Below are 25,757 nucleotides of genomic sequence, written 5' to 3' on the forward strand. Positions count from 1 at the left end.
GAAAGATACACCATTGAATTATTCCCTCGCTTAATTAAGTTATTATTGCTACTGAAATTACGATTCATTGACTTAGGTAAGTACAAGAAAGTTTCAAATTGATCTGTTAAAAGACAAATTCAAGCAATTGGGAATTTTCGGCCAATCTTCCCACTTTTTTTTTTTTAATTCTTGTGGGGCCTGAGCCCACAAAGCAAGGGGCTGGGGGAGTGGAGAGAGAGGACCGGTGGGTAAAGCAAGCGGCCACGAGCAACTTCCCTAAGTGTTTCTCGTCGATAATTTTGAACAGGACTTCTTGGGGATAATTAATCGAATGTCCAATCCTTACTATATGTAAAAGATCGAAATGATTGTCGGAGTAAATCTTTTTCGAAACTATGAGAAAAAAAATATAAATCATTGCAATCAGATGAAAACTATATGTAGACTCTCGGGCTACGAGCAAAGTAAGAAGGACGAGAGCCAAAGGCAACAACGATAACAACAGTTCAGGACCCCAAAAAATTCGATGTGAAACCTCTGCACATGCTCCTCCAATATGAAGAAGCATTAGTGGTGCAGTGGGTGGTGGAAGAGACGTCAAGGCTCGCTAATTCTACATGGTTATCATAGCTGATGCTCAATTCCGTGGCCCCATTCACCACTCCCTGGCTTCTTTCTAAATTTAGATCGTAGCATTCTCTAAGGTCCGCAAGGACCTTATGTATGTGTGGGCGATTAGCCACAGTTGTCTCAACACATGATAACGCTATCCTCACCAACTTCTCAGCTGACTCGGGATCATACGGCCCATACAGCTTTGGATCAACAATTTGCTGTATTTGGTAGCCTTGTTTTTTGACTTCTCGGGCTGCCCAGTCGACTAAGTATTCCTCGCCTTGTACAGGACGGGCGGTGATTAGCTCAAGAAGCACGACCCCGAAGCTGTAAACATCGCTTTTCGCGGTCAAACTTCTAGATGTATAATATCTGCAGGTAACAAAAAGCAAAGATGTAGTCAGAGAAAATTTCTTTCGCTTCATTCTCTTGGATCTTCTCAGCCTGCAGCCGAGACTTAGATTTTGATAGAGGTTACTGAGTTTAAAACACTGATCATCTTCCGTTCCAACTGTCGGAGGTGCAACTGAAATTTAGTGGCAATCCGTATGGACTGATAAATGAAAACTAAGACAGCGCACAGCAAACAAAAGAATTTCGGTATGCAATAACTAGTTTACATTCTTACTCTGGGTCGAGGTAACCGCGTGTTCCAACAGGATTGGTTGCGATAAGAATGTCATCTACACTTGGAAAAATTCTCGATAGTCCGAAGTCTGATATCTTGGCTCGCAAGTGTTCGTCCAGCAGGATATTTGCTGTCTTAATGTCTCGGTGAATGATAGGTGTATCGCAACCGTTGTGCAAGTAATCAAGCCCTGCAATACAATCACAAAATCAAGAGTTCAATTAACAAATTTGAAGCAACGTGCAAAATCTGTATATAGAACGTTTCATTGTCTTGCACATACCTTTTGCTGTATCAACTGCAATGCATAATCTTCGGTCCCAGGTCAAAACCTCCCCGTTCTTTCCTGATAAGTTTTCATGCAAGTTTCCCTTGGGCATGTACTCATATATTAGCGCCATGTTTTCCGGTTCATCACAGTATCCAAGAAGTGAAACCAAGTGTCTGTGGTGTATTTTCGAGAGTAGATTTGCCTGCAATTAGTTTGACATGGTTTATTTTCAGGAACAATGAATCAATTCCGGTTATATGCCATATCAAGCAAAAAGAATCTGAAAAGCAGAGATTGGGATGAGAAAATAATCTTCCATTGGGGCCAGGGACTCACCTCAGTTGCAAATTGCCTGGGCCCGGCCTTAGCTGATGGAGAAAGCTTTTTCACTGCAACTTCAGTGCCATCATCTAGTTTACCATGAAAAACTTTTCCGAATGCCCCTTCTCCAATAACCTTCTGCATATCAAAGTTCTTGATGATACTTTCAACCTCCGCAAAGGTGTAACGGCGCATTATATTTCCTGAAATCCCCTGTGACACTGGCTCGGATTTCCCATTCTGATTTTCCATGCTTATCCTTATTTGAGATGAATGATTCTGGCTTTCCATGCTTATCCTTCTTTGAGCTGAATGATGACAATCTTTTTAGCTAATGCAAGAACACGAATCCTGTTTCTGGCCACTTCACAGCCATTTTTCTTTTATGGACGTACAATAAGTGGCCAATTCTGGTCATTTGCTCGAGTCTAATTGCTGCAGCTAATTGTTAAACAATGACAATGAATCTTTGATTTCTGATATCATCGTGCAGGCATTGCGCAAGAAATTAATACAAGGATTCTATGCCTGCATCAGATAATAATCATGATCATAATCGTGCCAAAAGTAAAAGAGAGAAGAAAGGACATAACCTGATCGCTTTTTCCAGTGAACTATCCAAATGCAACCCCCCACAACAACAGCGAGTCCGAAAGCTGCAGCGATTATGATGATATTCCTTGTTTTCTTTGACAAGCCCCAAGAACCTGAGAAGTCGTGGTTGGGATCTTTGGGATTGGGATTTTCAACATTGGGATTTCCTGCCAAACTGCAAACACAAGGAGGAAGACGAAGATCATATTTTCTCGATAAGTTATCTGCTTGTAACAAGTCACACACTAATTAATCAAATGGACCACATCTGTATTCATAGACACATCTGCTCAAAAGATACATACGATATACACAGGAAGCAGTCTATATGCACCGAGTTTATGGTTTTCGAATTTTGGTTCAATAGCTCTCTCCTCATTATCTTTCCATCTGGTTTTCCTCTGTGACTAACTTCTGAGTACTTCCCTGTCATGTTAATAATGAAACGACCCATACATATTGTTTTGGGCTTTGGCCCCGTTTATCACCCGAAAAAAGGAACAATGACCATACATTGCTTTACTATCTGACGACGTACCTCAGCTGCAATGTGTTATCACTGGCCCTCGCTAGTAAATCTTTGGGTACTGAGCCGCTCAGATTATTTCCAGTTAAGTCCCTGCAAAAATAAATTTTACCGCAGCCTTTACTTATCTGATGGCCATTTAATATGTGTAGCTGTAATTAGCCAATTCACTAACAACGAACTGTGCTGAGTTATAAAATGAAATAAGTAAATAAAGTAAAAATTTAACAAAATAAATGAGAAAACTCACAGGACTTTCAAGTTTTCCAGTTTTGCTAAGAATTCAGGCACTGATCCAGTCAATTCATTATGAGATAAATTCCTGCACAAATTATGTCGAGTTCAGTGTAGAAAGAAGCATTTCTGAGGAGCTGACCATTCCAAAACTGAAGACACTATTAATTTAATTTGGTCCGGTCTCTATACTATGCCGAGCAATCTGAGACTCAATTTTTCTTAAAATGAAATTTTATGAATCAACAAATATTATTGATATATCAGTTTTTCATGTCACTACTTATATTTCATCCCTTCACGAGACTACGTGGACAATTTATCTATTAAGTTGAACTCCCGGGTACTTACAGATATTCCAGTTTTGTTAGGTTGGCAAGTGAATTCGCTATGTTCCCCTTCAGACCGCTGGAGCTCAAGTCCCTGCCAAAGCAATTTCTATTTTAGATATCCCAGTATGTCTGCAAACGTTCAGCTTTTGGTAAGAAGAGTAAGTAATTCTTACAAAGAGGTGATTCTTGGAGGATCTTCGGTGCTACATTTCAGACCATCCCATGTAAGATTAGACGGGACACATGGATCTCCCTGCCAACTCTCTTTCATCACGGTGTACATTATCTTGATATCGTTCATAGCATTTGCTGCGATGACATTTTCAGCATCCAATCAAAGAGAGAATGACATTTTAACATTAAAAGATAGTATATCAGATCGACGAGTGGGTAATATATATACATATATATGTAGCAAAAGTGGCTACGTAAACGTACCATCATTGAGGGCTGTTGGTGTTCTTGAAAGATCGAGCAAGTAATATACCTCAACTGCATTTAGGATAGGAAAATATTGCGGGTCTTGATAGTTCGGGAGAAATTCGAAGTTGAGGCTGGTGCCACCAGTAGACTGCTCAGAAGGAATGGTCACCGGTGTCAGGTACTCGAGGCTGATCCTGGTTAGGATCTTATCATTGGTGTAGATCGTAAAATCTCTCAGCTGTGACAGTTTCGCCATTTCAGCAAAGTGAAAATACACGATCCATTTATCTGCAGTGATTGCTGTTTGCCAATTAAGTTTTAAGGAGCCCGTACTATCTGGTGCTGTTGCGTAAGTTTCCAGAACTCCCATGGGAACTTCATATGAGTCATTTCTTCTGTCTAAAGGAGGATCCGGCTTAAAGGTCCATGTTACGAAGTTCCTTGCAGAACTGTAACTTGCATCATCGGCAGACCACAGACGATCATGGACATCTTGAGGGTGTCTAACAAACAGGAGGGAAAAAAATTGATACGAAATTAAAGTGCTTTATTATTAAAATTGAAAGGCAAAAAGGGAAGAAAAAAGAAAAAGAGAAAACACGAATAATATATATATAGACATAGAAACTTAGCCATCATTCAAAAACGTAGAGCAATAGATCCCAAATTATTTTAAGAAAAATAGAAAAATCTTATTTGGACATCAAGGGGATATTACTCGCCACTTATCGTGATAACACCAATCATAAAGAAATAACCTCAAGTTTGTGTTAATTAACTATTCGATACTACCGGATAACATTATCAGTAAAACTGATACTTATCAAATATTTTATCAGACAACCGAGTTAGCACAAGTGGTCAGAACCACTCGCCTTCATCTATTGTAAACTTAGAGAGGTCGGAAAATTGATGATCTCTTGATATGGAGCCCTTGGTTGCTACCAATACGTGCAAAGTGGCATACGGACACTGCCAATTTTATTAACAGTGTGGTGTTCATGGATCCTATACAAATAAATCTATGGCCATTTAAAAAAAAATTATAGGTCCAATATCAAAATACTCCCCATAATTTGAAGACAGTCTCAAAACACCACCTATAGTTCTACTTTTACTTGTCTCAAAATACTCCCTAGGAATAGACGAACCGTCTCAATTCGTTCCAAAACTCTAACACTGTCGCATGATAGCTAGGATAGAAAGAATAACAAGTGCAATCCACATGACACATTAACGGGCATAATTGAATCATAAGATAAAGTTAGAAATACATAAAGAAATTATCCAGTAAAGAGGACGAAAATTAATTATTTACATCAAGATGATCCTTCCATGTGTTTTTAGTTATTAAAAGAAAAGGGTGATCCTTTCATCATCATAGAATGGGTTCTTTAGTTTGTCCCCAACATAAACACTGACATCTTGCGCCCTAAATTGTTTTTCTCTATATATTGCAACTGTTCTTGCTCACCAAATAAGAAGAAGAAAAAGAAAGCTGACGAATTCAAAGAAATATGTGAGCCCCATATGTTGAATTTGTATTGCACATGACCCTTATTCCTTCCAAATAATTAAAAGCTGTTAGAGGTTTGGAGTGAACTGAGATAATTAAGATGTACATGTATATATAGGACACCGTTTCTCGCGAAAATCAATGTAATTTTTTTTACCTGAAAGTTGCATTACCGCCCATGTTTAGCCGCTTATAAAGCGCAGCTGTTGTAGTATCAGTCTGGTACATGTTGCCCTTCAGAGCCCGCAATTCCAATGAAGAAATGAAAGGGATTCCGGAACCGGTGTTTAAAAGGCAGACCTGTATTAAGGCACGATCCGTAGATGGAACAACATGGATGATCTCTTTATGAACGTAAGAGTCGACAGCTGGAAAACTGACTGTTGCCCAGTAGTTAACCCCGATATACAGGTCGAAAGTCGGGGATCTGCTTTGGCCGTCATAATTACCGTAGAGAAAAGATGCCCGGATCAGGTACTTGCTGCTGCCTCCGCTGGTCGGTCGAATCGTATAACAATTCCTCGTTCCATTGGGAAATATCCTCAAGGTCCTTGCACTTGATGGCAATTGCTCGCTCGATACCTGATTGTTGACTCCGGAGTCTATAAACCCATCATCCGTCACGTAATTTATTTGAAGATCAGCGTCCCTGTTCCCATTTGGTGCTCCGCAGTCGATGCTAATGAAACCTTATTTGTAGAGAGACATCAGAAAAAGAGTCAATTGAATCTACAGTTAGCTTGCTAGAAAAATAAAATTAATGTCATGACATGCAGAAGAACAATATCACATTCAGAAAAAGATATTATCGATGTATAGATATCAAAAAATTTAAACAGCTGAAAATTGCATCCGACTGTATGGTTCCCAGTCCCACTCCTCAACGATGTAAAAATCAGTGTTATCAGAACCGGACCGGATGATGAACCGGAAGGGGTACGGGGTCATGGGTTTATGGGTCCAACCGGGGGTTCGATGGGTCGGACCGCTCGTTTATTTAAAATAAAATAAATATTCATATTATTAAAAAAATTATGATAATTAAGATAAAAGTATGATGATTTTAAAGAAATATAACAATAGTATAAGAAAGTATCTATATTTAATATTTCTTACTTCAAAATAAATATTTTATTTTAATAAGTACTTAAAAGTAGAGTTAAAAGAACAAAAAAGTGGTGGTGGCTTGGTTGGTAGTATGCTAATATGAAAAGATTACACAAACAACCAATTTTTACATTAAATAGGAAACCTATAAAAACCCATAGAACCGGCCGGGTTAATGAAATTTTGTTCCCGGTCCGACCGGTCGAACCGGCCGGTCCGGTCCGGTTCTGATAACAATGGTAAAAATGTCAATGTTCATTTAATTTTAGGGTAATTTTAAAAGTATTAATACGTCAGTCCAATCTCCCAGTGTTTATGCTTAGCGATTGAATTTGAAGGGCTTATACAACTAATTCCAAATTCAAAAATAAATCAATGGCTTGAAACATCACTTATTCCAAATAAATAAATAAATAAATCAAACATAGAAATTCGCAGCCAGCTTCAAAAGTCAATTAACTGGTGCCCGGATCAGCTTGGTGACACATTGATATAGGATTTTACGAATCTCTATCATAGTGGAGGCCCAGAAATTATGTCCTGCTTAGGAGATGAGATTGGAGTGGATTCAGATAATAATTTTGCAGTGAAAACAGAAAGAAATAACCCGTTCGTCTTTGATCAATTTACGAAGAATGCCACCCACAGAAACCTACTGACAAGAGGCACTGAGCAGGGACGGATCCAGACATTTTGTCCAATAGTAAAAGTTGAAAGGACCTTTATATCGAAAAATGAAGGGAGGTGAATAATTTCACTGAAAAATTGATAAACTTGACACACTGTAATAGAGATTTCATAATTATCTTTTAGTCCAAGTGGGGCGACCCCCGGGGACCCCGCGCGGTAAATCTACCCCTTGCACTGAGACGGGTGGTGGGGTTCGATGTCGGCCACCAACTGCCGTTATCTCCATCACCCTTCTCTTGTCGTTCCTTAAAATACATACATACATACATATATATATATATATATATATATATTGGAAGTTGTTTTGATTTCAGAAAAATTTCAAATACTATTCAGGGGTACATTGGTTGTTTTAGTTGGATATCCTAGTGATCTATTCCGGGGAAGGTCCAAACACATGATTTGGATAACTTTAGCCTGATAGATGTAAAACCCCTTCAAATCTCGGGCAGAAATCTCATCCAATCTCGCTACCTCAAATGTAGCCTTAGGATACATAATTCATTCTAATAAGAAACAGAAATGTCTAAATTAGCATACACCCATTCTATATATGTGATGATGGGCTACATAGTTTGGCAGCTCTCTCTTCTTGCGCTAGCTGTGCAACCTAGCTAGAATCACTAAAGATCAACCAAAACCTGAGACTTCATGCCACACATCCTATCTTTCTTGAAAGGAAGCTTGTCACAGATATCGATTGTCAGGTTTTGACTGTTAAGTCGTGTACTTGATCAGCATGGATCTTGAGGAGGCATAACGAGTTGGAACAAGCTAATTTCCAGGAGATTAGTGCCATTTTGGCGAGTGATTGGAAAGGGGTCGTTAGGGGCACCCACTTACCGGAAAGCCAATGATGCTGGTATATATGCTGCCATCTCGCTCGCTTCCCCTATGAGTTCATGTTACAATTGTCTCAAAATTTCATTTACTGCCATACAATGAAAATTATCGGGAAATACTCGCCTCGCTTCCAAATAGTTTATTAACCTAATTTCGTTCATATGATTATGGACTTCTGTCTGACATATATTTCACGGGAAAAAGAAGAAGAATCATCATCTAAAGATAGAGAGATAGAGAAAGAGGCTAACCTGGATTGCTTGGGTCTTCCCCTAGAACCAGCATCCTATTAGCTGAGGATGTCCATACGACCACAAACCAGAATAACAAAAACTTCGATATTTCCATTTCCTTTCACAAAGATCCACCAAGTGAGATACAGAGTTGGGAAAACTGAAATAATACTCTATGCCGGGGGGAGACTTGGTGTATTAAATATCAACGTGATGGACCCCATTAATCCCACTGTATCACCATCTACTGTACCATTAACACGTGCCATCTTGTATCGCACATGAGTTTTTGTATGGTCAAGCGAATTACTCTAGAAATGGAAATTGACCGTAGTCACACATGTCCATAGTTAGCATCACCATGCACTATACTGTCAGGAATTTTCTTTGCATTCCAAAAATGTTTAGTCGCGTATGAGTTTTTACCATGTGCACCGCTAGATCTTTACCCGTGAGTATGCTGTATACCAACTCAGCTTCTACTTATCAAAAGGACAGGGAAAGAGACATTTTTGGTCCTATAATTTTTACCTTCGGTCAATTTTGAAAAGTGCCGAATTAATCCTATACGTTTATTTCGTAAGGCAATTTTGGTCCATTTCACGACTTATAGGATAAAAAATATCTTTCTTTATCAAAACTCATAAGACCACATTTTAATTGAAAACCAACTAATATGACCAAAAATGTCTTTTTCAAAACTTATAGGACCGAAATTATCTTATAGAGCAAACGTATAGAACTGATTCGGTAGTTTTAAAACTTATATGACCAAAATTTGCTGCATATCAAATTTGTAGGATCAAAAATATCTTTTTCCCCAAAAGGATGTGTGCTCGCCTAATCGGTTTGTGGTCAATCGACCTTAACATTCCCTGGGATATAGTCTGCTGAGGTACGAAAAAAAATAAGGATCTTCCAAGCATATGAGTGTCTATGGAAAAAGTTCACAAATTTGCGTTGGCAATTCTTTTATTAATATGTCCCTCCTAGATAGAAAGGAGGAATCTCCCCGACTTTGAGGATTAGTCCGTCCTATCGATCTTACGTTGGAAGCAGCAGAAGTGCAAAAATAAAAAATTGCCCCCAGCAAAGCATTTCTGTAGTGGTGGGTCTTATATCGGATTTGGAATATCTTTTTTCTCTCTCTCTCCACATATATATATATATATATGTATGCGTGCGAACGCGCGCGCGTATATATATGTATAGATATGTGTGTATATAGACAACTGGAGTGACATTGAGACAAATGTTTGGCTTAATTTTTCCCATCCACGTTTTATATATCTTCTTGATCTGAACTTACGCTCTCATTAATTAACGGGAAGCCAGGAAGCAGTTGCAGCAACAAAAGGCATATGTTCTTCCAAAATACACAGTCCCAAAAAAATTGAATTATGTCGTAAATTAAGGGTCTAATTAAGCTCTTGATCTTTCCCGCTACACGAATAACCTCGCGAAACCTTTTTTGTAATTAAAACACTCGGTCTCCCCTTCGTACTCGCCCATGGCTCAAACAGAATGGGGCACGCCATATTCGGATACTATGATCCCCTGCACATCAAAAAAGCAAGACCACGTACTTAGATTTATAAGAGACAGGTTATGACCACATATGTCACTTTCCAAATCTCACATCAATTGTGTAAGGGGAAGATCTGTAATGCATATTTAAGACCTAATAATGATCTCATAGCTAGCATTACCTATTAACTTAAGTTATTAGGTTGGATGTGAACCCGGCCACCATAAACTTTTGATTTAAAAATCGATCCAACAATTTACAGGCCTGATTAAATTAATATGCTCATTCTTTCATTTGTTTTTCCAGGATCATTCGAAAAATCTCTTTCTCCTATATTTTCATCAAAAAGCTTTTTTTATTCTTTTTAAATTTTTGGTTAGTGGATTGTGGATAATAAAATCAAAATTAGTCATTGGATAAAAAGTTTGATGTACAAAATTATTATATAATAATCTGGTGAAGATAAGTATGCCCAAATATGAATAGGAATCAGAGCTAGAGCATTTGCATGAGTGAAGGGTCTCTTAATGACCTTTCCTTTTCCACATCCATCAAATTCTTTCAATTCCTCTTTTTTCTACTTTTCTTTAAAGGGTATGGTAAAAGAAAGGACACAATTATTGGGGATGAAATGAACGGGGGCTTTGCTCTCATGTAGATGAATTATAAAATCTACAAAAAAAAAAAAGCTTACAAGAATGTTTTTCCTTTTGCTTTCGGTCACAAGGGGCGCAATGAAATAGCAATTCCACCGAGTATTGAACCTGAAATCTCTTGATTAGACAAAAGCATACATTGCTGCTCTACACCCCTTTTTTGTAAGATTGTTTTTTTATTAGACTGCTTTTTTCTGATGCGTGCCTTGGTTGTACTCGTCCCGCTTTTTGTGGAAAAAGCGTGGTTTAGTGTTTTCTGGGATAATTCTTCATTTGCTCCTATTAATAATGAGAGAATTGCCAACACTAAAATGATTACATTCCCTCTTATTAGAATTAAACATAGAACGTAATGTTGTGTTGAAGCCACACTAATCAACAGGACCACATTCAACATCAAATCGAGAAGATAAGATCATCACTCAATAGTGGATCACGTTAATCATATCTTAACAAAATGCTCCGATTTTTAAGGGGATTTTCAAATGTTTCGGTGAAAGAAACTTAGCTACCATCTAGTGAAAGTTTCGGAGATCTCATTTTCCAGCCAAGATTAGTGAACATAAACACTATTAGTTCAACATATAAATAAGGCAAGTGTACTTCTTAAGGTATGACCTAATCAATGATTGGCGCGTGTGGAAAGCTCAACTTTGTGTTTTAAGAGTACGATAGTTAACATTGAAATGTTTACGTTGCAGTCCGCATGAAGCTTCATGGAGAGATGGTCGACGTCCAGCACATCAATTTCCTAAACTAATTGAGTTAATTCTATGGTCAAATGAACTGCTCGGTTCCTAAACTCCAGCACATACCTGTGGCATGTCGCTTTCTTTCGCGTGGACAATGTCAATGGCTATATTTCAATTGTTCGAATCAACAGTAATTTGCAGGTAGGAAAAATAATTCTTGCATTGCTTTAAAATACCCAGACATAACATTATATAAACTCTGGAGGGGATTCCAATTTTGGGATTTTTTTTTTCCTTTTTTCGGAAACATGAATTCCCTGTTGTTGGGGATCGATCTTCTGACGAACAGAGTTAACTTAAAACTTAAAAGGGGAAAAACGAGTAACCAGTGCAAATATATATCACAAAAAATTGATCTCACCAATTATCGAAAAGAAAAATATTCTTACCAACATAGGTTGATTGAAGCAGTTTGGCAATTATTCAAATTGCGAATGGAGAAAATTCACGTTCTTTTCAATTACAAAGAAGGTCCAAAACCTAATACAATAAAAGAGAAATATTAAATACCTAATAAAGAGGCACATATAGTTCTACTAGGTATCGAACTTGTGACATTTAGCTTAACATGCGAGAATGTGCGCTACTACATTACTCCCTCTTTTTAATAAATAAAAATAAAAATAAAACGGATCTTACGCCTTGCAAAGAGAATGGCCACAGAAGCTTCCAAAATTTTCTCAGCAGGTTAAAGCTGTAGACATCTATATCCCTCTTTGTATTTATTCAGGTATCCTGATGAATGGCATATCTTCAAGGGCGAGGACAGGAGGATGGGACTCTTTTAGCCTGAGAGCGAGACATCTTCTCGTCTGGACGATGTCGAGTTGAATAGGAATTACTATTAAAATATGTATCTGTAAAGCTTATGCACCAATTCACTCGCTTGTCGCTATTAGCTACATGAAAAGCTAAGTCGCAACAAATTGACCAGACATTACAAAATGACAAGTGGACCATGTTTTGCTGTAATTAATTTCCCCGTAGTGAATCTGGGCGCATGATATGGCTTTTGAATAGGAGATCCTTTTCTTCTTTTACAAGACATAATATGGTCAATTTTGTCGTGTTTACATTAGCGTTGAACAGCATTGACATCGGTCTGTTCTTCGTTCCAATTTCTGTTACGTACTTTCAAGGAACGTGCAAAGGCAGCAAAAGTAGGAGGCAGTCCATATGGAACCAACCCGAGGAGACATGCCAAAGGAAAACGAAGACTGTTTTACCGCGTGAAATTTTGTTCACCCGGTGGGAGCCTTAGAGCTCTTGAATTAGGCAGATCTAAAAAGCTCAGTCCGCTCTAATTTCCCAGTTATACTAATGAGATCGATCTAATCACTGTTACTTTTCTTGGGCCTTGTTGACATCTAATGCTCTACATTAATGAACTGAAACAAAATACAAATGTTACAATTACTTATAGCGAAGTTTTAAGTTATCGGAAATTTATGGAAGCTGGCCCTTTTACTAACTCAAAAAATACTTCATTTCGGACTATTGAAATAGTTATGCAACCTAGCCCCAAGAAATTTGAATATACAGATATCGATGGTGCTTTCTTGCATCAGGTAGAGAGTTGCAGTCAACTTTCCAGGGATGTCATCTAAAAAGAATCGGTCGGTCTTATCTTGCTGCTTCCCATTCTCTGGCTTCTCTCAAACCCCATCTATGTCCCGACATTCCTTCAGCTCGGCTAGTAAATGGTTTATGTCGGGCCTTCGGATTGCAATTGTCGATGCACATTGCATTGCTATCTCCACCAATTCCCAGGCGAAGTTGACATTAAACTCCCCATCTAGCCGCGAATCCACTATGCTTTGTATGTCATCATCTCTCTCGACGATCTGAGTTATCCAATGGAGTACATGCATGCTTTCACCTGCGCCTCTTACCACAGCCGGGTATCCAGTGATCAGCTCCAAGAGAATGACTCCGAAGCTATAACATCGCTTTTCCCGTTTAAGCTTCCCGATGAGTGAAACCTGAATGGAATAGCTAGCCTTAGAGTCAAAGATATGGAAACAACTGTGAGGGGATACTTATTGGAACATCAAAGGGGATCTGATATTTCTTGCTGAAATCATCAAAAGAGCATTTTAAATAAAGCCCCATTGGCACTAATTTTCCAATTATACGAATGAGTTCTATCTCCTTATTAGTTCTTGGGTCTTAGTATAATCTAAAGTAGTTGAATACCCGTGCATTGCACGGAACTATACAAATAATCTCTTAATTATTTTGGTAGAGAAATATGTTATAAATATATACAGGAATTAAGAACTCATTCAAGAAAATTTACATGAAAAGAATATAATTGAATCAAAATATGTGAGCAAATATATCAATCAAAAGAAAATAAAAAATTCTCATACAAATGTGTGAAAAAAGAGCTGAATGAAAACATGCGAGCAAGTATGTCAACCATAGAAAATAATAATTTCTCTATGCAAAATAATTTTAATAAAGTGAATGAAGAGTAACTTGATGAATCCTTTTTGAAACGATGAAATTGACATAGATCGATAAGTGTTGTAGTGGATAAGCATGCAATATATATTAAGCTCCAATCTGTATATATTATTGCATAATTTTTTTTAAAGAATATAAAAATTTTCTTAATTCATAAGTGATGATGTGGCAAAGTGAAAAGAGTTCTATTTTTTATTTTTGATAATGTGGTGGCTTCAAAATTATGCTCGTATTTTGTTTTAATATATACTAGACGAAAACCAGTGAGTTGAACTAGAAATGTTTCTAATTTTCTCAATTATAATATTATAGTGATAGTAATCATATTACATTGTCATAATTTAATTTGTGTTGGAAAGTATTGCTTTTATTCCGCCAAGGTGGCAACAAATAAGTTTAATATAGGCTGATTTCCCTCCATGACCTTGTATGGTTTAGGTTGGAACCATGTAATCTAAAGTATTATTTTAGAAAAGCAAAACAATTGGAAAGTATATATTTTAATTGGAAAAAAGAAGAAACATAATTTAAGAAATTAGCTTAGAAAAATAAGACTTATTTTATAACTTGCAGTTGAATATATATATATATATTGTTATTGATTATAAAAATAAAATAATAAGAAATAATATAAGTTTGTGCAATATTTAATGGATAGTGTATGTTCAGAATTGTATATATTTTTAACTTAATATGTGCGATTTCTTATATATGATGTCTAGCGCAAAATAAAAATTTCCAAAACTAATATATTTATGTAGTGTCTCATTAATGTCAAAAAATTATTTGCAAAGCAGTTAAATATTAAAATAGGGAATTTTTGGATTCTCAATAATTAAAAATGCAATAATTCTATAAAAATAATTATTTTGAATAAAATAATAAAAATAATTAATATGTAATTGTTCATATTATATTTCTCCATATGATACGGTTATCGATGGCGCAACAAAAATCCTAATGAAATTAAAATTGTTGACCAAAACTCCTAAAAAATATATATATAAAAAATTGGATCATCTCTTGTATAAATAGTTATTTGAATGGAATGAGGTGTCCTTGGCCACGAAACCCTGTTTAGGCGATCACGAGCTGTTTTTAATAAGTTTTGGATTCCTACACTTTATGTAAAATCTGGGCACATGTAGTGTAGTTTATCGATTATCAATATTACGGCAAATGACTGCTCATGATTTATGGAAGTAAGTTATACACGGAACTACTTATAAAGCAATCTATGAAGGGTGTTCTTTTTCGTATCCAACTGGTGCTATTGATTGATTCGGTACCAATCAAACACAGAAATAAATGTCTTCACCCAAGAAAAAAATATACCACGATATCAATTGATATTCTTATCATGGTCTTGAGATAAAAGCAAATTTTCTTCAATAGTGTTGTGTTACTTTCTTAAGCTTTTCAAAGGGGCACGTGTCCAATACTGATAAGATTATCAAGAGCAAGAACCTTCCAAAAGGAGACGAAGATTTTATTTTTCTCTGTCAATCTTAAAATAAAAAGTCAATCCCCAAATACCTTAAATCAAGCACTCACGTCCCTGTCAGACAATGGACTTATTAATGAGTACATGGTCAGCATACACTGTAGTTATAAATTCCGGGAGGCAAGTGCGTGCATCACATGCAAACCTATGTACATGTTCTCCTGTGATAGATGGAATGACGTCAGATATTTTAAATATCTTGTTATTGTAATCTATAATACTAATGTGGATGCCGAACATTCCCATCCGACGACTAATTAATCAAGTCCCATGCGATTGATCTGCCAGATCCTTGGAACAATACAATAATTATGTTATCTAATTTGAACTCAGAGCAGAGGGAAAAAAAGAAAAAAGAAAAAGAAAAAGAAAAAGAAAAAGGAACGTGCCTAACCACGAACCTAGTAAAGTGAAAAAGAAAGAAGACAAAGCAGTGACGGATGGCAGTTGATCCATCTTCGGTCCGATATATGCCTTACATGTTTTAGCCACATGATGAATTGGCGAGATGATTCAATTCAATACGCAACAAAAATCTTGGACAAAGAAAGGGTCAGCTTGGTGGTCGTTGTAACAAATTCAAAAAATAGTTCTATTTCTTGCAGTGTTTGGAGAAATTCCAAAAATATATATTAATCAACTTCTTATGAAGATTTCGAAAACAAAATAATTTCCCTCCCGATCGAAGAGGTAATTTTTTGCCACGAGCATGTAAGTATCAACGTTTACTTAATCAACAACCATTGACATTAACTATTGAGAAGTTTGTAATGGTGTAAATATCCACTTCCTATCAAAAGAGGATATAGCGTGGTAGCACACACTTTAACTGTTGACCTAGAAGCCGCAAATTTGATACCTAATAGGACTACTAGTGCCCATTTATTAGTTATTTAGGATTTCTCTTTCATTATACTAGACTTTGAGTCTTCTTTGTAATAACAAAAATAATATGCATTTCCCTACTTATAAAGAGGTATAATTTGTACATTTGACAAAGTATATTATTTTTTATTCAAAATTAAATTAGTACTGATTGATTTATTTCAGTTACAAGGGAGGCCCGTGAGATTTGTATATTGAAATATAAATTTTAAATATCTAATAAAGGGACACGGATAGTCCCACTGTATATCGAATCTAGAACTTCTTGATTATCAGATGAAAGATGCACCATTGAACTATTCCCTCTCTTAATTAAGTTATTGTTGCTACTGAAATTAGGATTCATTGACTTAGGTAAGTACAAGAAAGTTTTAAATTGATCTGTTTCAGACAAATTCAAGGAATTGGGAATTTTTGGCCAATCTTCCCACTTTTTTTTTTTAAAAAAATTCTTGTGGGGCCTGAGCCCACAAAGCAAGGGGCTGGGGGAGTGGAGAGAGAGGACCGGTGGGTAAAGCAAGCGGCCACGAGCAACTTCCCTAAGTGTTTCTCGTCGATAATTTTGAACAGAACTTCTTGGGGATAATTAACCGAATGTCCAATCCTTACTATATGTAAAAGATCAAAATGATTGTCGGAGTAAATCTTTTTCGGAAACTATGAGAAAAAAATATAAATCATTGCAATCAGATGAAAACTATATGAAGACTCTTAGATTGACTGACAATTTGACACACGTAACTGCAGATGAAATTAAAAGGCTTGTTTCTCAGGCTACGAGCAAAGTAAGAAGGACGAGAGCCAAAGGCAACAACGATAACAACAGTTCAGGACCCCCAAAAATTCGAGGTGAAACCTCTCAACATGCTCCTCAAATATGAAGAAGCATTAGTGGAGCAGTGGGTGGTGGAAGAGACGTCAAGGCTCGATAATTCTACGTCATTACCATAGCTGATGCTCAATTCCGTGGCCCTATTCACCACTCCCTGGCTTCTTTCTAAATTTAGATCGTAGCATACTCTAAGGTCCGCAAGGACCTTATGTATGTCTGGGCGATTAGCCACAGTTTTCTCAACACATGATAATGATATGCTCACCAACTTCTCAGCTGTGTCGGGATCATACTGCCCATCCAGCCTTGGATCAACAATTTGCTGTATCTGGTAGCCTTGTTTTTTGACTTCTTGGGCTGCCCATTCGACTATGTATTCCTCGCCTTGTACAGGACGGGCGGTGATTAGCTCAAGAAGCACGACCCCGAAGCTGTAAACATCGCTTTTCGCAGTCAAACTTCTAGATGTATAATATCTGCAGGTAACAAAAAGCAAAGATGTAGTCAGAGAAAATTTCTTTGGCTTCATTCTCTTGGATCTTCTCAGCCTGCAGTCGAGACTTAGATTTTGATAGAGGTTACTGAGTTTAAAACACTGATCATCTTCCGTTCCAACTGTCGGAGGTGCAACTGAAATTTAGTGGCAATCCGTATGGACTGACAAATGAAAACTAAGACAGCGCACAGCAAACAAAAGAATTTCGGTATGCAATAACTAGTTTACATTCTTACTCTGGGTCGAGGTAACCGCGTGTTCCAACAGGATTGGTTGCGATAAGAATGTCATTTACACTTGGAAAAATTCTCGATAGTCCGAAGTCTGATATCTTGGCTCGCAAGTGTTCGTCCAGCAGGATATTTGCTGTCTTAATGTCTCGGTGAATGATAGGTGTATCGCAACCGTTGTGCAAGTAATCAAGCCCTGCAATACAATCAAGAGTTCAATTAACATATTTGGAGCGACATGCAAAATCTGTATTTAGAACGTTTCATTGTCTTGCACATACCTTTTGCTGTATCAACTGCAATGCATAATCTTCGGTCCCAGGTCAAAACCTCCCCGTTCTTTCCTGATAAGTTTTCATGCAAGTTTCCCTTGGGCATGTACTCATATATTAGCGCCATGTTTTCCGGTTCATCGCAGTATCCAAGAAGTGAAACCAAGTGTCTGTGGTGTATTTTCGAGAGTAGATTTGCCTGCAATCAGTTTGACATGGTTTATTTTCAGGAACAATGAATCAGGCAAAAAGAATCTGAAAAGCAGAGATTGGGATGAGAAAATAATCTTCCATTGGGGCCAGGGACTCACCTCAGTTTCAAATTGCCTGGGCCGGCCTTAGCCGATGGAGAAAGCTTTTTCACTGCAACTTCAGTGCCATCATCTAGTTTACCATGAAAAACTTTTCCGAATGCCCCTTCTCCAATAACCTTCTGCATATCAAAGTTCTTGATGATACTTTCAACCTCCGCAAAGGTGTAACGGCGCATTATATTTCCTGAAATCCCCTGTGACACTGGCTCGGATTTCCCATTCTGGTTTTCCATGCTTATCCTTATTTGAGCTGAATGATTCTGGCTTTCCATGCTTATCCTTCTTTGAGCTGAATGATGACAATCTTTTTAGCTAATGCAAGAACACGAATCCTGTTTCTGGCCATTTCACAGCCATTTTTCTTTTATGGACGTACAATAAGTGGCCAATTCTGGTCATTTGCTCGAGTCTAATTGCTGCAGCTAATTGTTGAACAATGACAATGAATCTTTGATTTCTGATATCATCATGCAGGCATTGCGCAAGAAATTAATACAAGGATTCTATGCGTGCATCAGATAATAATCATGATCATAATCGTGCCAAAAGTAAAAGAGAGAACAAAGGAGATAACCTGATTGCTTTTTCCAGTGAACTATCCAAATGCAACCCCCCACAACAACAGCGAGTCCGAAAGCTGCAGCGATTATGATGATATTCCTTGTTTTCTTTGACAAGCCCCAAGAACCTGAGAAGTCGAGGTTGGGATCTTTGGGATTGGGATTTTCAACACTGGGATTTTCGAGATTGGGATTTCCTGCCAAACTGCAAACACAAGGAGGAAGACGAAGATCATATTTTCTCGATAAGTTATCTGCTTGTAACAAGTCACACACTAATTAATCAAATGGACCACATCTGTATTCATAGACACATCTGCTCAAAAGACACATACGATATACACAGGAAGCAGTCTATATGCACCGAGTTTATGGTTTTCGAATTTTGGTTCAATAGCTCTCTCCTCATTATCTTTCCATCTGGTTTTCCTCTGTGACTAACTTTTGAGTACTTCCCTGTCATGTTAATAATGAAACGACCCATACATATTGTTTTGGGCTTTGGCCCCGTTTATCACCTGAAAAAAGGAACAATGACCATCCATTGCTTTACTATCTGACGACGTACCTCAGCTGCAATGTGTTATCACTGGCCCTCGCTAGTAAATCTTTGGGTACTGAGCCGCTCAGATTATTTCCAGTCAAGTCCCTGCAAAAATAAATTTTACCGCAGCCTTTACTTATCTGATGGCCATTTAATATGTGTAGCGGTAACTAGCCAATTCACTAACAACGAACTGTGCTGAGTTATAAAATAAAATAAGTAAATAAAGTAAAATTTTAACAAAATAAATGAGAAAACTCACAGGACTTTCAAGTTTTCCAGTTTTGCTAAGAATTCAGGCACTGATCCAGTCAATTCATTATGAGATAGATTCCTGCACAAATTATGTCGAGTTCAGTGTAGAAAGAAGCATTTCTGAGGAGTTGACCATTCCAAAAATGAAGACACTATTAATTTAATTTGGTCCGGTCTCTATACTATGCCGAGTAATCCGAGACTCAATTTTTCTTAAAATGAAATTTTATGAATTGACAAATATTATTGATATATCAGTTTTTCCTGTCACTACTTATATTTCATCCCTTCGAGACTCCGTGGACAATTTATCTATTAAGTTGAACTCCCGGGTACTTACAGATATTCCAGTTTTGTTAGGTTGGCAAGTGAATTCGCTATGTTCCCCTTCAGACCGCTGAAGCTCAAGTCCCTGCCGAAGCAATTTCTATTTTAGATATCCCAGTATGTATGCAAAAGTTCAGCTTTTGGTAAGAAGAGTAAGTAATTCTTACAACGAGGTGATCCTTGGAGGATCGTCGGTGCTACATTTCAGACCATCCCATGTAAGATTAGACGGGACACATGGATCTCCCTGCCAACTCTCTTTCATCACGATGTACATTGTCTTGATGTCATTCATTGCATTTGCTGCGATGACATTTTCAGCATCCAATCAAAGAGGGAATGACATTTTAACATCAAAAGATAGGATATCAGATCGAAAAGTGGGTAATACACACACACATATATATGTAGCAAAAGTGGCTTCGTACACGTACCATCATCGAGGGCTGTCGATGTTCTTGAAAGATCGAGCAAGTAATATACCTCGACTGCATTGAGGATAGGAAGATAATTCAGGTCTTGATAGTTCGGGACAAATTCGAAGTTGAGGCTGGTGCCACCGGTAGACTGCTCAAAAGGAATGGTCACTGGTGTCAGGTACTCAAGGCTGATCCTTGTTAGGATCTTATCATTGGTGGAGATCGTAAATTCTCTCAGTGGCGACAGTTTCGTCATTTCAGCGAAGTGAAAATACACAATCCATTTATCTGCAGCGAATGTTTGCCAATTAAGTTCTAAGGAGCCAGTACTATATGGTGCCGTTGCGTAAGTTTCCAGAACTTTCATGGGAACTTCATATGAGTCATTTCTTCTTTCTAAAGTAGGATCCGGCTCAATGTTCACAGTTCCGAAGCTCCTCATGGAACTGTAACTTCCGTCATCAGCGGACCACAGACGATCATGGACATCTTGAGGGTGTCTAACAAACAGGAGGAAAAACAATTGATATGATATTAATTATTCCTTGGTTAATTAGTGCTTTATAATTAAAATTGAAAGGCAAAAAGAGAAGAAATAAGAAAAAGACAAAACACTAATAATATATAAATAGACACAGACACATCGCCATCATTCAAAAACGTAGAGCAATAGATCCCAAATTATTCTTTAAAAAAATAGAAAAATCTTATTTGGACGTCAAGTGGGTATTACTCGCCACTTATCATGATAACACCAATCATAAAGTAATAACCTAAAGTTTGCGTTAATTAACTATTCGGTACTACCGGCTACCATTATCAGTAAAACTGATACTTATCAAATATTTTCTCGGACAACCGGGCTAGCACAAGTGATCAGAACCACTCGCCCTCAGCTATTGTAAACTTAGAGAGGTCGGAAAATTGATGATCTCTTGATATGGAGCCCTTGGGGGCTACCAATACGTGCAAAGTGGCATACGGATACTGCCAATTTTATTGACAGTGCAGTGTTCATGGATCCTATACAAATAAATCTATGGCCATTTAAAAAAAAATTATAGGTTCAATATCAAAATACTCCCCATAATTTGAAGACAGTCTCGAAACACCACCTATAGTTCTACTTTTACTTGTCTCAAAATACTCCCTAGGAATAGACGAACCGTCTCAATTCGTTCCAAACCTCTAACACTGTCGCATGATAGCTAGGATAGAAAGAATAACAAGTGCAATCCACATGACACATTAACGGGCATAATTGAATCATAAGATAAAATTAGAAATACATAAAGAAATTATCCAGTAAAGAGGACGAAAATTAATTATTTACATCAAGATGATCCTTCCATGTGTTTTTAGTTATTAAAAGAAAAGGGTGATCCTTTCATCATCATAGAATGGGTTCTCTAGTTTGTCCCCAACATAAACACTGACATCTTGCGCCCTAAATTGTTTTTCTCTATATATTGCAACTGTTCTTGCTCACCAAATAAGAAGAAGAAAAAGAAAGCTGACGAATTCAAAGAAATATGTGAGCCCCATATGTTGAATTTGTATTGCACATGACCCTTATTCCTTCCAAATAATTAAAAGCTGTTAGAGGTTTGGAGTGAACTGAGATAATTAAGATGTACATGTATATATAGGACACCGTTTCTCGCGAAAATCAATGTAATTTTTTTTACCTGAAAGTTGCATTACCGCCCATGTTTAGCCGCTTATAAAGCGCAACTGTTGTAGCATCAGTCTGGTACATGTTGCCATTCAGAGCCCGCAATTCCAATGAAGAAATGAAAGGGATTCCGGAACCGGTGTTTAAAAGGCAGACCTGTATTAAGGCACGATCCGTAGATGGAACAACATGGATGATCTCTTTATGAACGTAAGAGTCGACAGCTGGAAAACTGACTGTTGCCCAGTAGTTAACCCCGATATACAGGTCGAAAGTCGGGGATCTGCTTTGGCCGTCATAATTACCGTAGAGGAAAGATGCCCGGATCAGGTACTTGCTGCTGCCTCCGCTGGTCGGTCGAATCGTATAACAATTCCTCGTTCCATTGGGAAATATCCTCAAGGTCCTTGCACTTGATGGCAATTGCTCGCTCGATACCTGATTGTTGACTCCGGAGTCTATAAACCCATCATCCGTCACGTAATTTATTTGAAGATCAGCGTCCCTGTTCCCATTTGGTGCTCCGCAGTCGATGCTAATGAAACCTTATTTATAGAGAGACATCAGAAAAAGAGTCAATTGAATCTACAGTTAGCTTGCTAGAAAAATAAAATTAATGTCATGACATGCAGAAGAACAATATCACATTCAGAAAAAGATATTATCGATGTATAGATATCAAAAAATTTGAACAGCTGAAAATTGCATCCGACTGTATGGTTCCCAGTCCCACTCCTCAACGATGTAAAAATGTCAATGTTCATTTAATTTTAGGGTAATTTTAAAAGTATTAATACGTCAGTCCAATCTCCCAGTGTTTATGCTTAGTGATTGAATTTGAAGGGCTTATACAACTAATTCCAAATTCAAAAATAAATCAATGACTTGAAACATCACTTATTCCAAATAAATTTATAAATCAAACATAGAAATTCGCAGCCAGCTTCAAAAGTCAATTAACTGGTGCCCGGATCAGCTTGGTGACACATTGGTATAGGATTTCACGAATCTCTATCATAGTGGAGGCCCAGAAATTATGTCCTGCTTAGGAGATGAGATTGGAGTGGATTCAGATAATAATTTTGCTGTGAAAACAGAAAGAAATAACCCGTTCGTCTTTGATCAATTTACGAAGAATGCCACCCACAGAAACCTACTGACAAGAGGCACTGAGCAGGGACGGATCCAGACATTTTGTCCAATAGTGAAAGTTGAAAGGACCTTTATATCGAAAAATCAAGGGAGGTGAAATTGGATAATTTCACTGAAAAATTGATAAACTTCACACACTCTAATAGAGATTTCATAATTATCTTTTAGTCCAAGTGGGGCGACCCCGGGAACCCCGCGCGGTAAATCTACCCCTTGCACTGAGACGGGTGGTGGGGTTCGATGTCGGCCACCAACTGCCGTTATCTCCATCACCCTTCTCTTGTCGTTCCTTAAAATACATACATACATACATATATATACATACATATATATATATATATATTGGAAGTTGTTTTGATTTCAGAAAAATTTCAAATACTATTCAGGGGTACATTGGTTGTTTTAGTTGGATATCCTAGTGATCTATTCCGGGAAGGTCCAAACGCATGATTTGGATAACTTTAGCCTGATAGATGTAAAACCCCATCAAATCTCGGGTAGAAATCTCATCCAATCGCGCTACCTCAAATGTAGCCTTAGGATACATAATTCATTCTAATAAGAAACAGAAATGTCTAAATTAGCATATACCCATTCTATATATGTGATGATGGGCTACATAGTTTGGCAGCTCTCTCTTCTTGCGCTAGCCGTGCAACCTAGCTAGAATCACTAAAGATCAACCAAAACCTGAGACTTCATGCCACACAGTCTATCTTTCTTGAAAGGAAGCTTGTCACAGATATCGATTGTCAGGTTTTGACTGTTAAGTCGTGTACTTGATCAGCATGGATCTTGAGGAGGCATAACGAGTTGGAACAAGCTAATTTCCAGGAGATTAGTGCCATTTTGGCGAGTGATTGGAAAAGGGTCGTTAGGGGCACCCACCTACCGGAAAGCCAATGACGCTGGTATATATGCTGCCATCTCGCTCGCTTCCCCTGGGAGTTCATGTTACAATTGTCTCAAAATTTCATTTACTGCCATACAATGAAAATTATCGGGAAATACTCGCCTCGCTTCCAAATAGTTTATTAACCTAATTTCGTTCATATGATTATGGACTTCTGTCTGACATATATTTCACGGGAAAAAGAAGAAGAATCATCATCTAAAGATAGAGAGATAGAGAAAGAGGCTAACCTGGATTGCTTGGGTCTTCCCCTAGAACCAGCATCCTATTAGCTGAGGATGTCCATACGACCACAAACCAGAATAACAAAAACTTCGATATTTCCATTTCCTTTCACAAAGATCCACCAAGTGAGATACAGAGTTGGGAAAACTGAAATAATACTCTATGCCGGGGGGAGACTTGGTGTATTAAATATCAACGTGATGGACCCCATTAATCCCACTGTATCACCATCTACTGTACCATTAACACGTGCCATCTTGTATCGCACATGAGTTTTTGTATGGTCAAGCGAATTACTCTAGAAATGGAAATTGACCGTAGTCACACATGTCCATAGTTAGCATCACCATGCACTATACTGTCAGGAATTTTCTTTGCATTCCAAAAATGTTTAGTCGCGTATGAGTTTTTACCATGTGCACCGCTAGATCTTTACCCGTGAGTATGCTGTATACCAACTCAGCTTCTACTTATCAAAAGGACAGGGAAAGAGACATTTTTGGTCCTATAATTTTTACCTTCGGTCAATTTTGAAAAGTGCCGAATTAATCCTATACGTTTATTTCGTAAGGCAATTTTGGTCCATTTCACGACTTATAGGATAAAAAATATCTTTCTTTATCAAAACTCATAAGACCACATTTTAATTGAAAACCAACTAATATGACCAAAAATGTCTTTTTCAAAACTTATAGGACCGAAATTATCTTATAGAGCAAACGTATAGAACTGATTCGGTAGTTTTAAAACTTATATGACCAAAATTTGCTGCATATCAAATTTGTAGGATCAAAAATATCTTTTTCCCCAAAAGGATGTGTGCTCGCCTAATCGGTTTGTGGTCAATCGACCTTAACATTCCCTGGGATATAGTCTGCTGAGGTACGAAAAAAAATAAGGATCTTCCAAGCATATGAGTGTCTATGGAAAAAGTTCACAAATTTGCGTTGGCAATTCTTTTATTAATATGTCCCTCCTAGATAGAAAGGAGGAATCTCCCCGACTTTGAGGATTAGTCCGTCCTATCGATCTTACGTTGGAAGCAGCAGAAGTGCAAAAATAAAAAATTGCCCCCAGCAAAGCATTTCTGTAGTGGTGGGTCTTATATCGGATTTGGAATATCTTTTTTCTCTCTCTCTCCACATATATATATATATATATGTATGCGTGCGAACGCGCGCGCGTATATATATGTATAGATATGTGTGTATATAGACAACTGGAGTGACATTGAGACAAATGTTTGGCTTAATTTTTCCCATCCACGTTTTATATATCTTCTTGATCTGAACTTACGCTCTCATTAATTAACGGGAAGCCAGGAAGCAGTTGCAGCAACAAAAGGCATATGTTCTTCCAAAATACACAGTCCCAAAAAAATTGAATTATGTCGTAAATTAAGGGTCTAATTAAGCTCTTGATCTTTCCCGCTAC

At 37.6% G+C, this 25,757-nt stretch overlaps 1 protein-coding gene and 1 pseudogene across 1 annotated transcript; both read right to left on the minus strand.

Moving 5' to 3' along the window:
* Positions 1 to 365: 365 nt before the first annotated feature.
* LOC116201605 (receptor-like protein kinase At3g21340) lies at positions 366 to 8,493 on the minus strand. The gene is made up of 12 exons (XM_031532887.1): positions 8,334 to 8,493; positions 5,600 to 6,131; positions 3,942 to 4,429; positions 3,677 to 3,812; positions 3,523 to 3,594; positions 3,188 to 3,259; positions 2,950 to 3,030; positions 2,411 to 2,586; positions 1,833 to 2,125; positions 1,509 to 1,698; positions 1,226 to 1,415; positions 366 to 969 (listed from the first exon to the last, which is right to left on the minus strand). Exons 1-12 carry the CDS (start codon positions 8,428 to 8,430, stop codon positions 489 to 491), a joined length of 2,808 nt encoding a protein of 935 aa, XP_031388747.1. The 5' UTR covers positions 8,431 to 8,493; the 3' UTR covers positions 366 to 488.
* An 8,247-nt stretch (positions 8,494 to 16,740) lies between these two features.
* On the minus strand, positions 16,741 to 24,485 carry LOC116200921 (annotated as a pseudogene).
* Between the last annotated feature and the right edge of the window lie 1,272 nt (positions 24,486 to 25,757).

The sequence above is a fragment of the Punica granatum genome, chromosome 3, assembly GCF_007655135.1.
Source record: "Punica granatum isolate Tunisia-2019 chromosome 3, ASM765513v2, whole genome shotgun sequence".
NCBI classification, from domain to species: Eukaryota; Viridiplantae; Streptophyta; class Magnoliopsida; order Myrtales; family Lythraceae; genus Punica; species Punica granatum.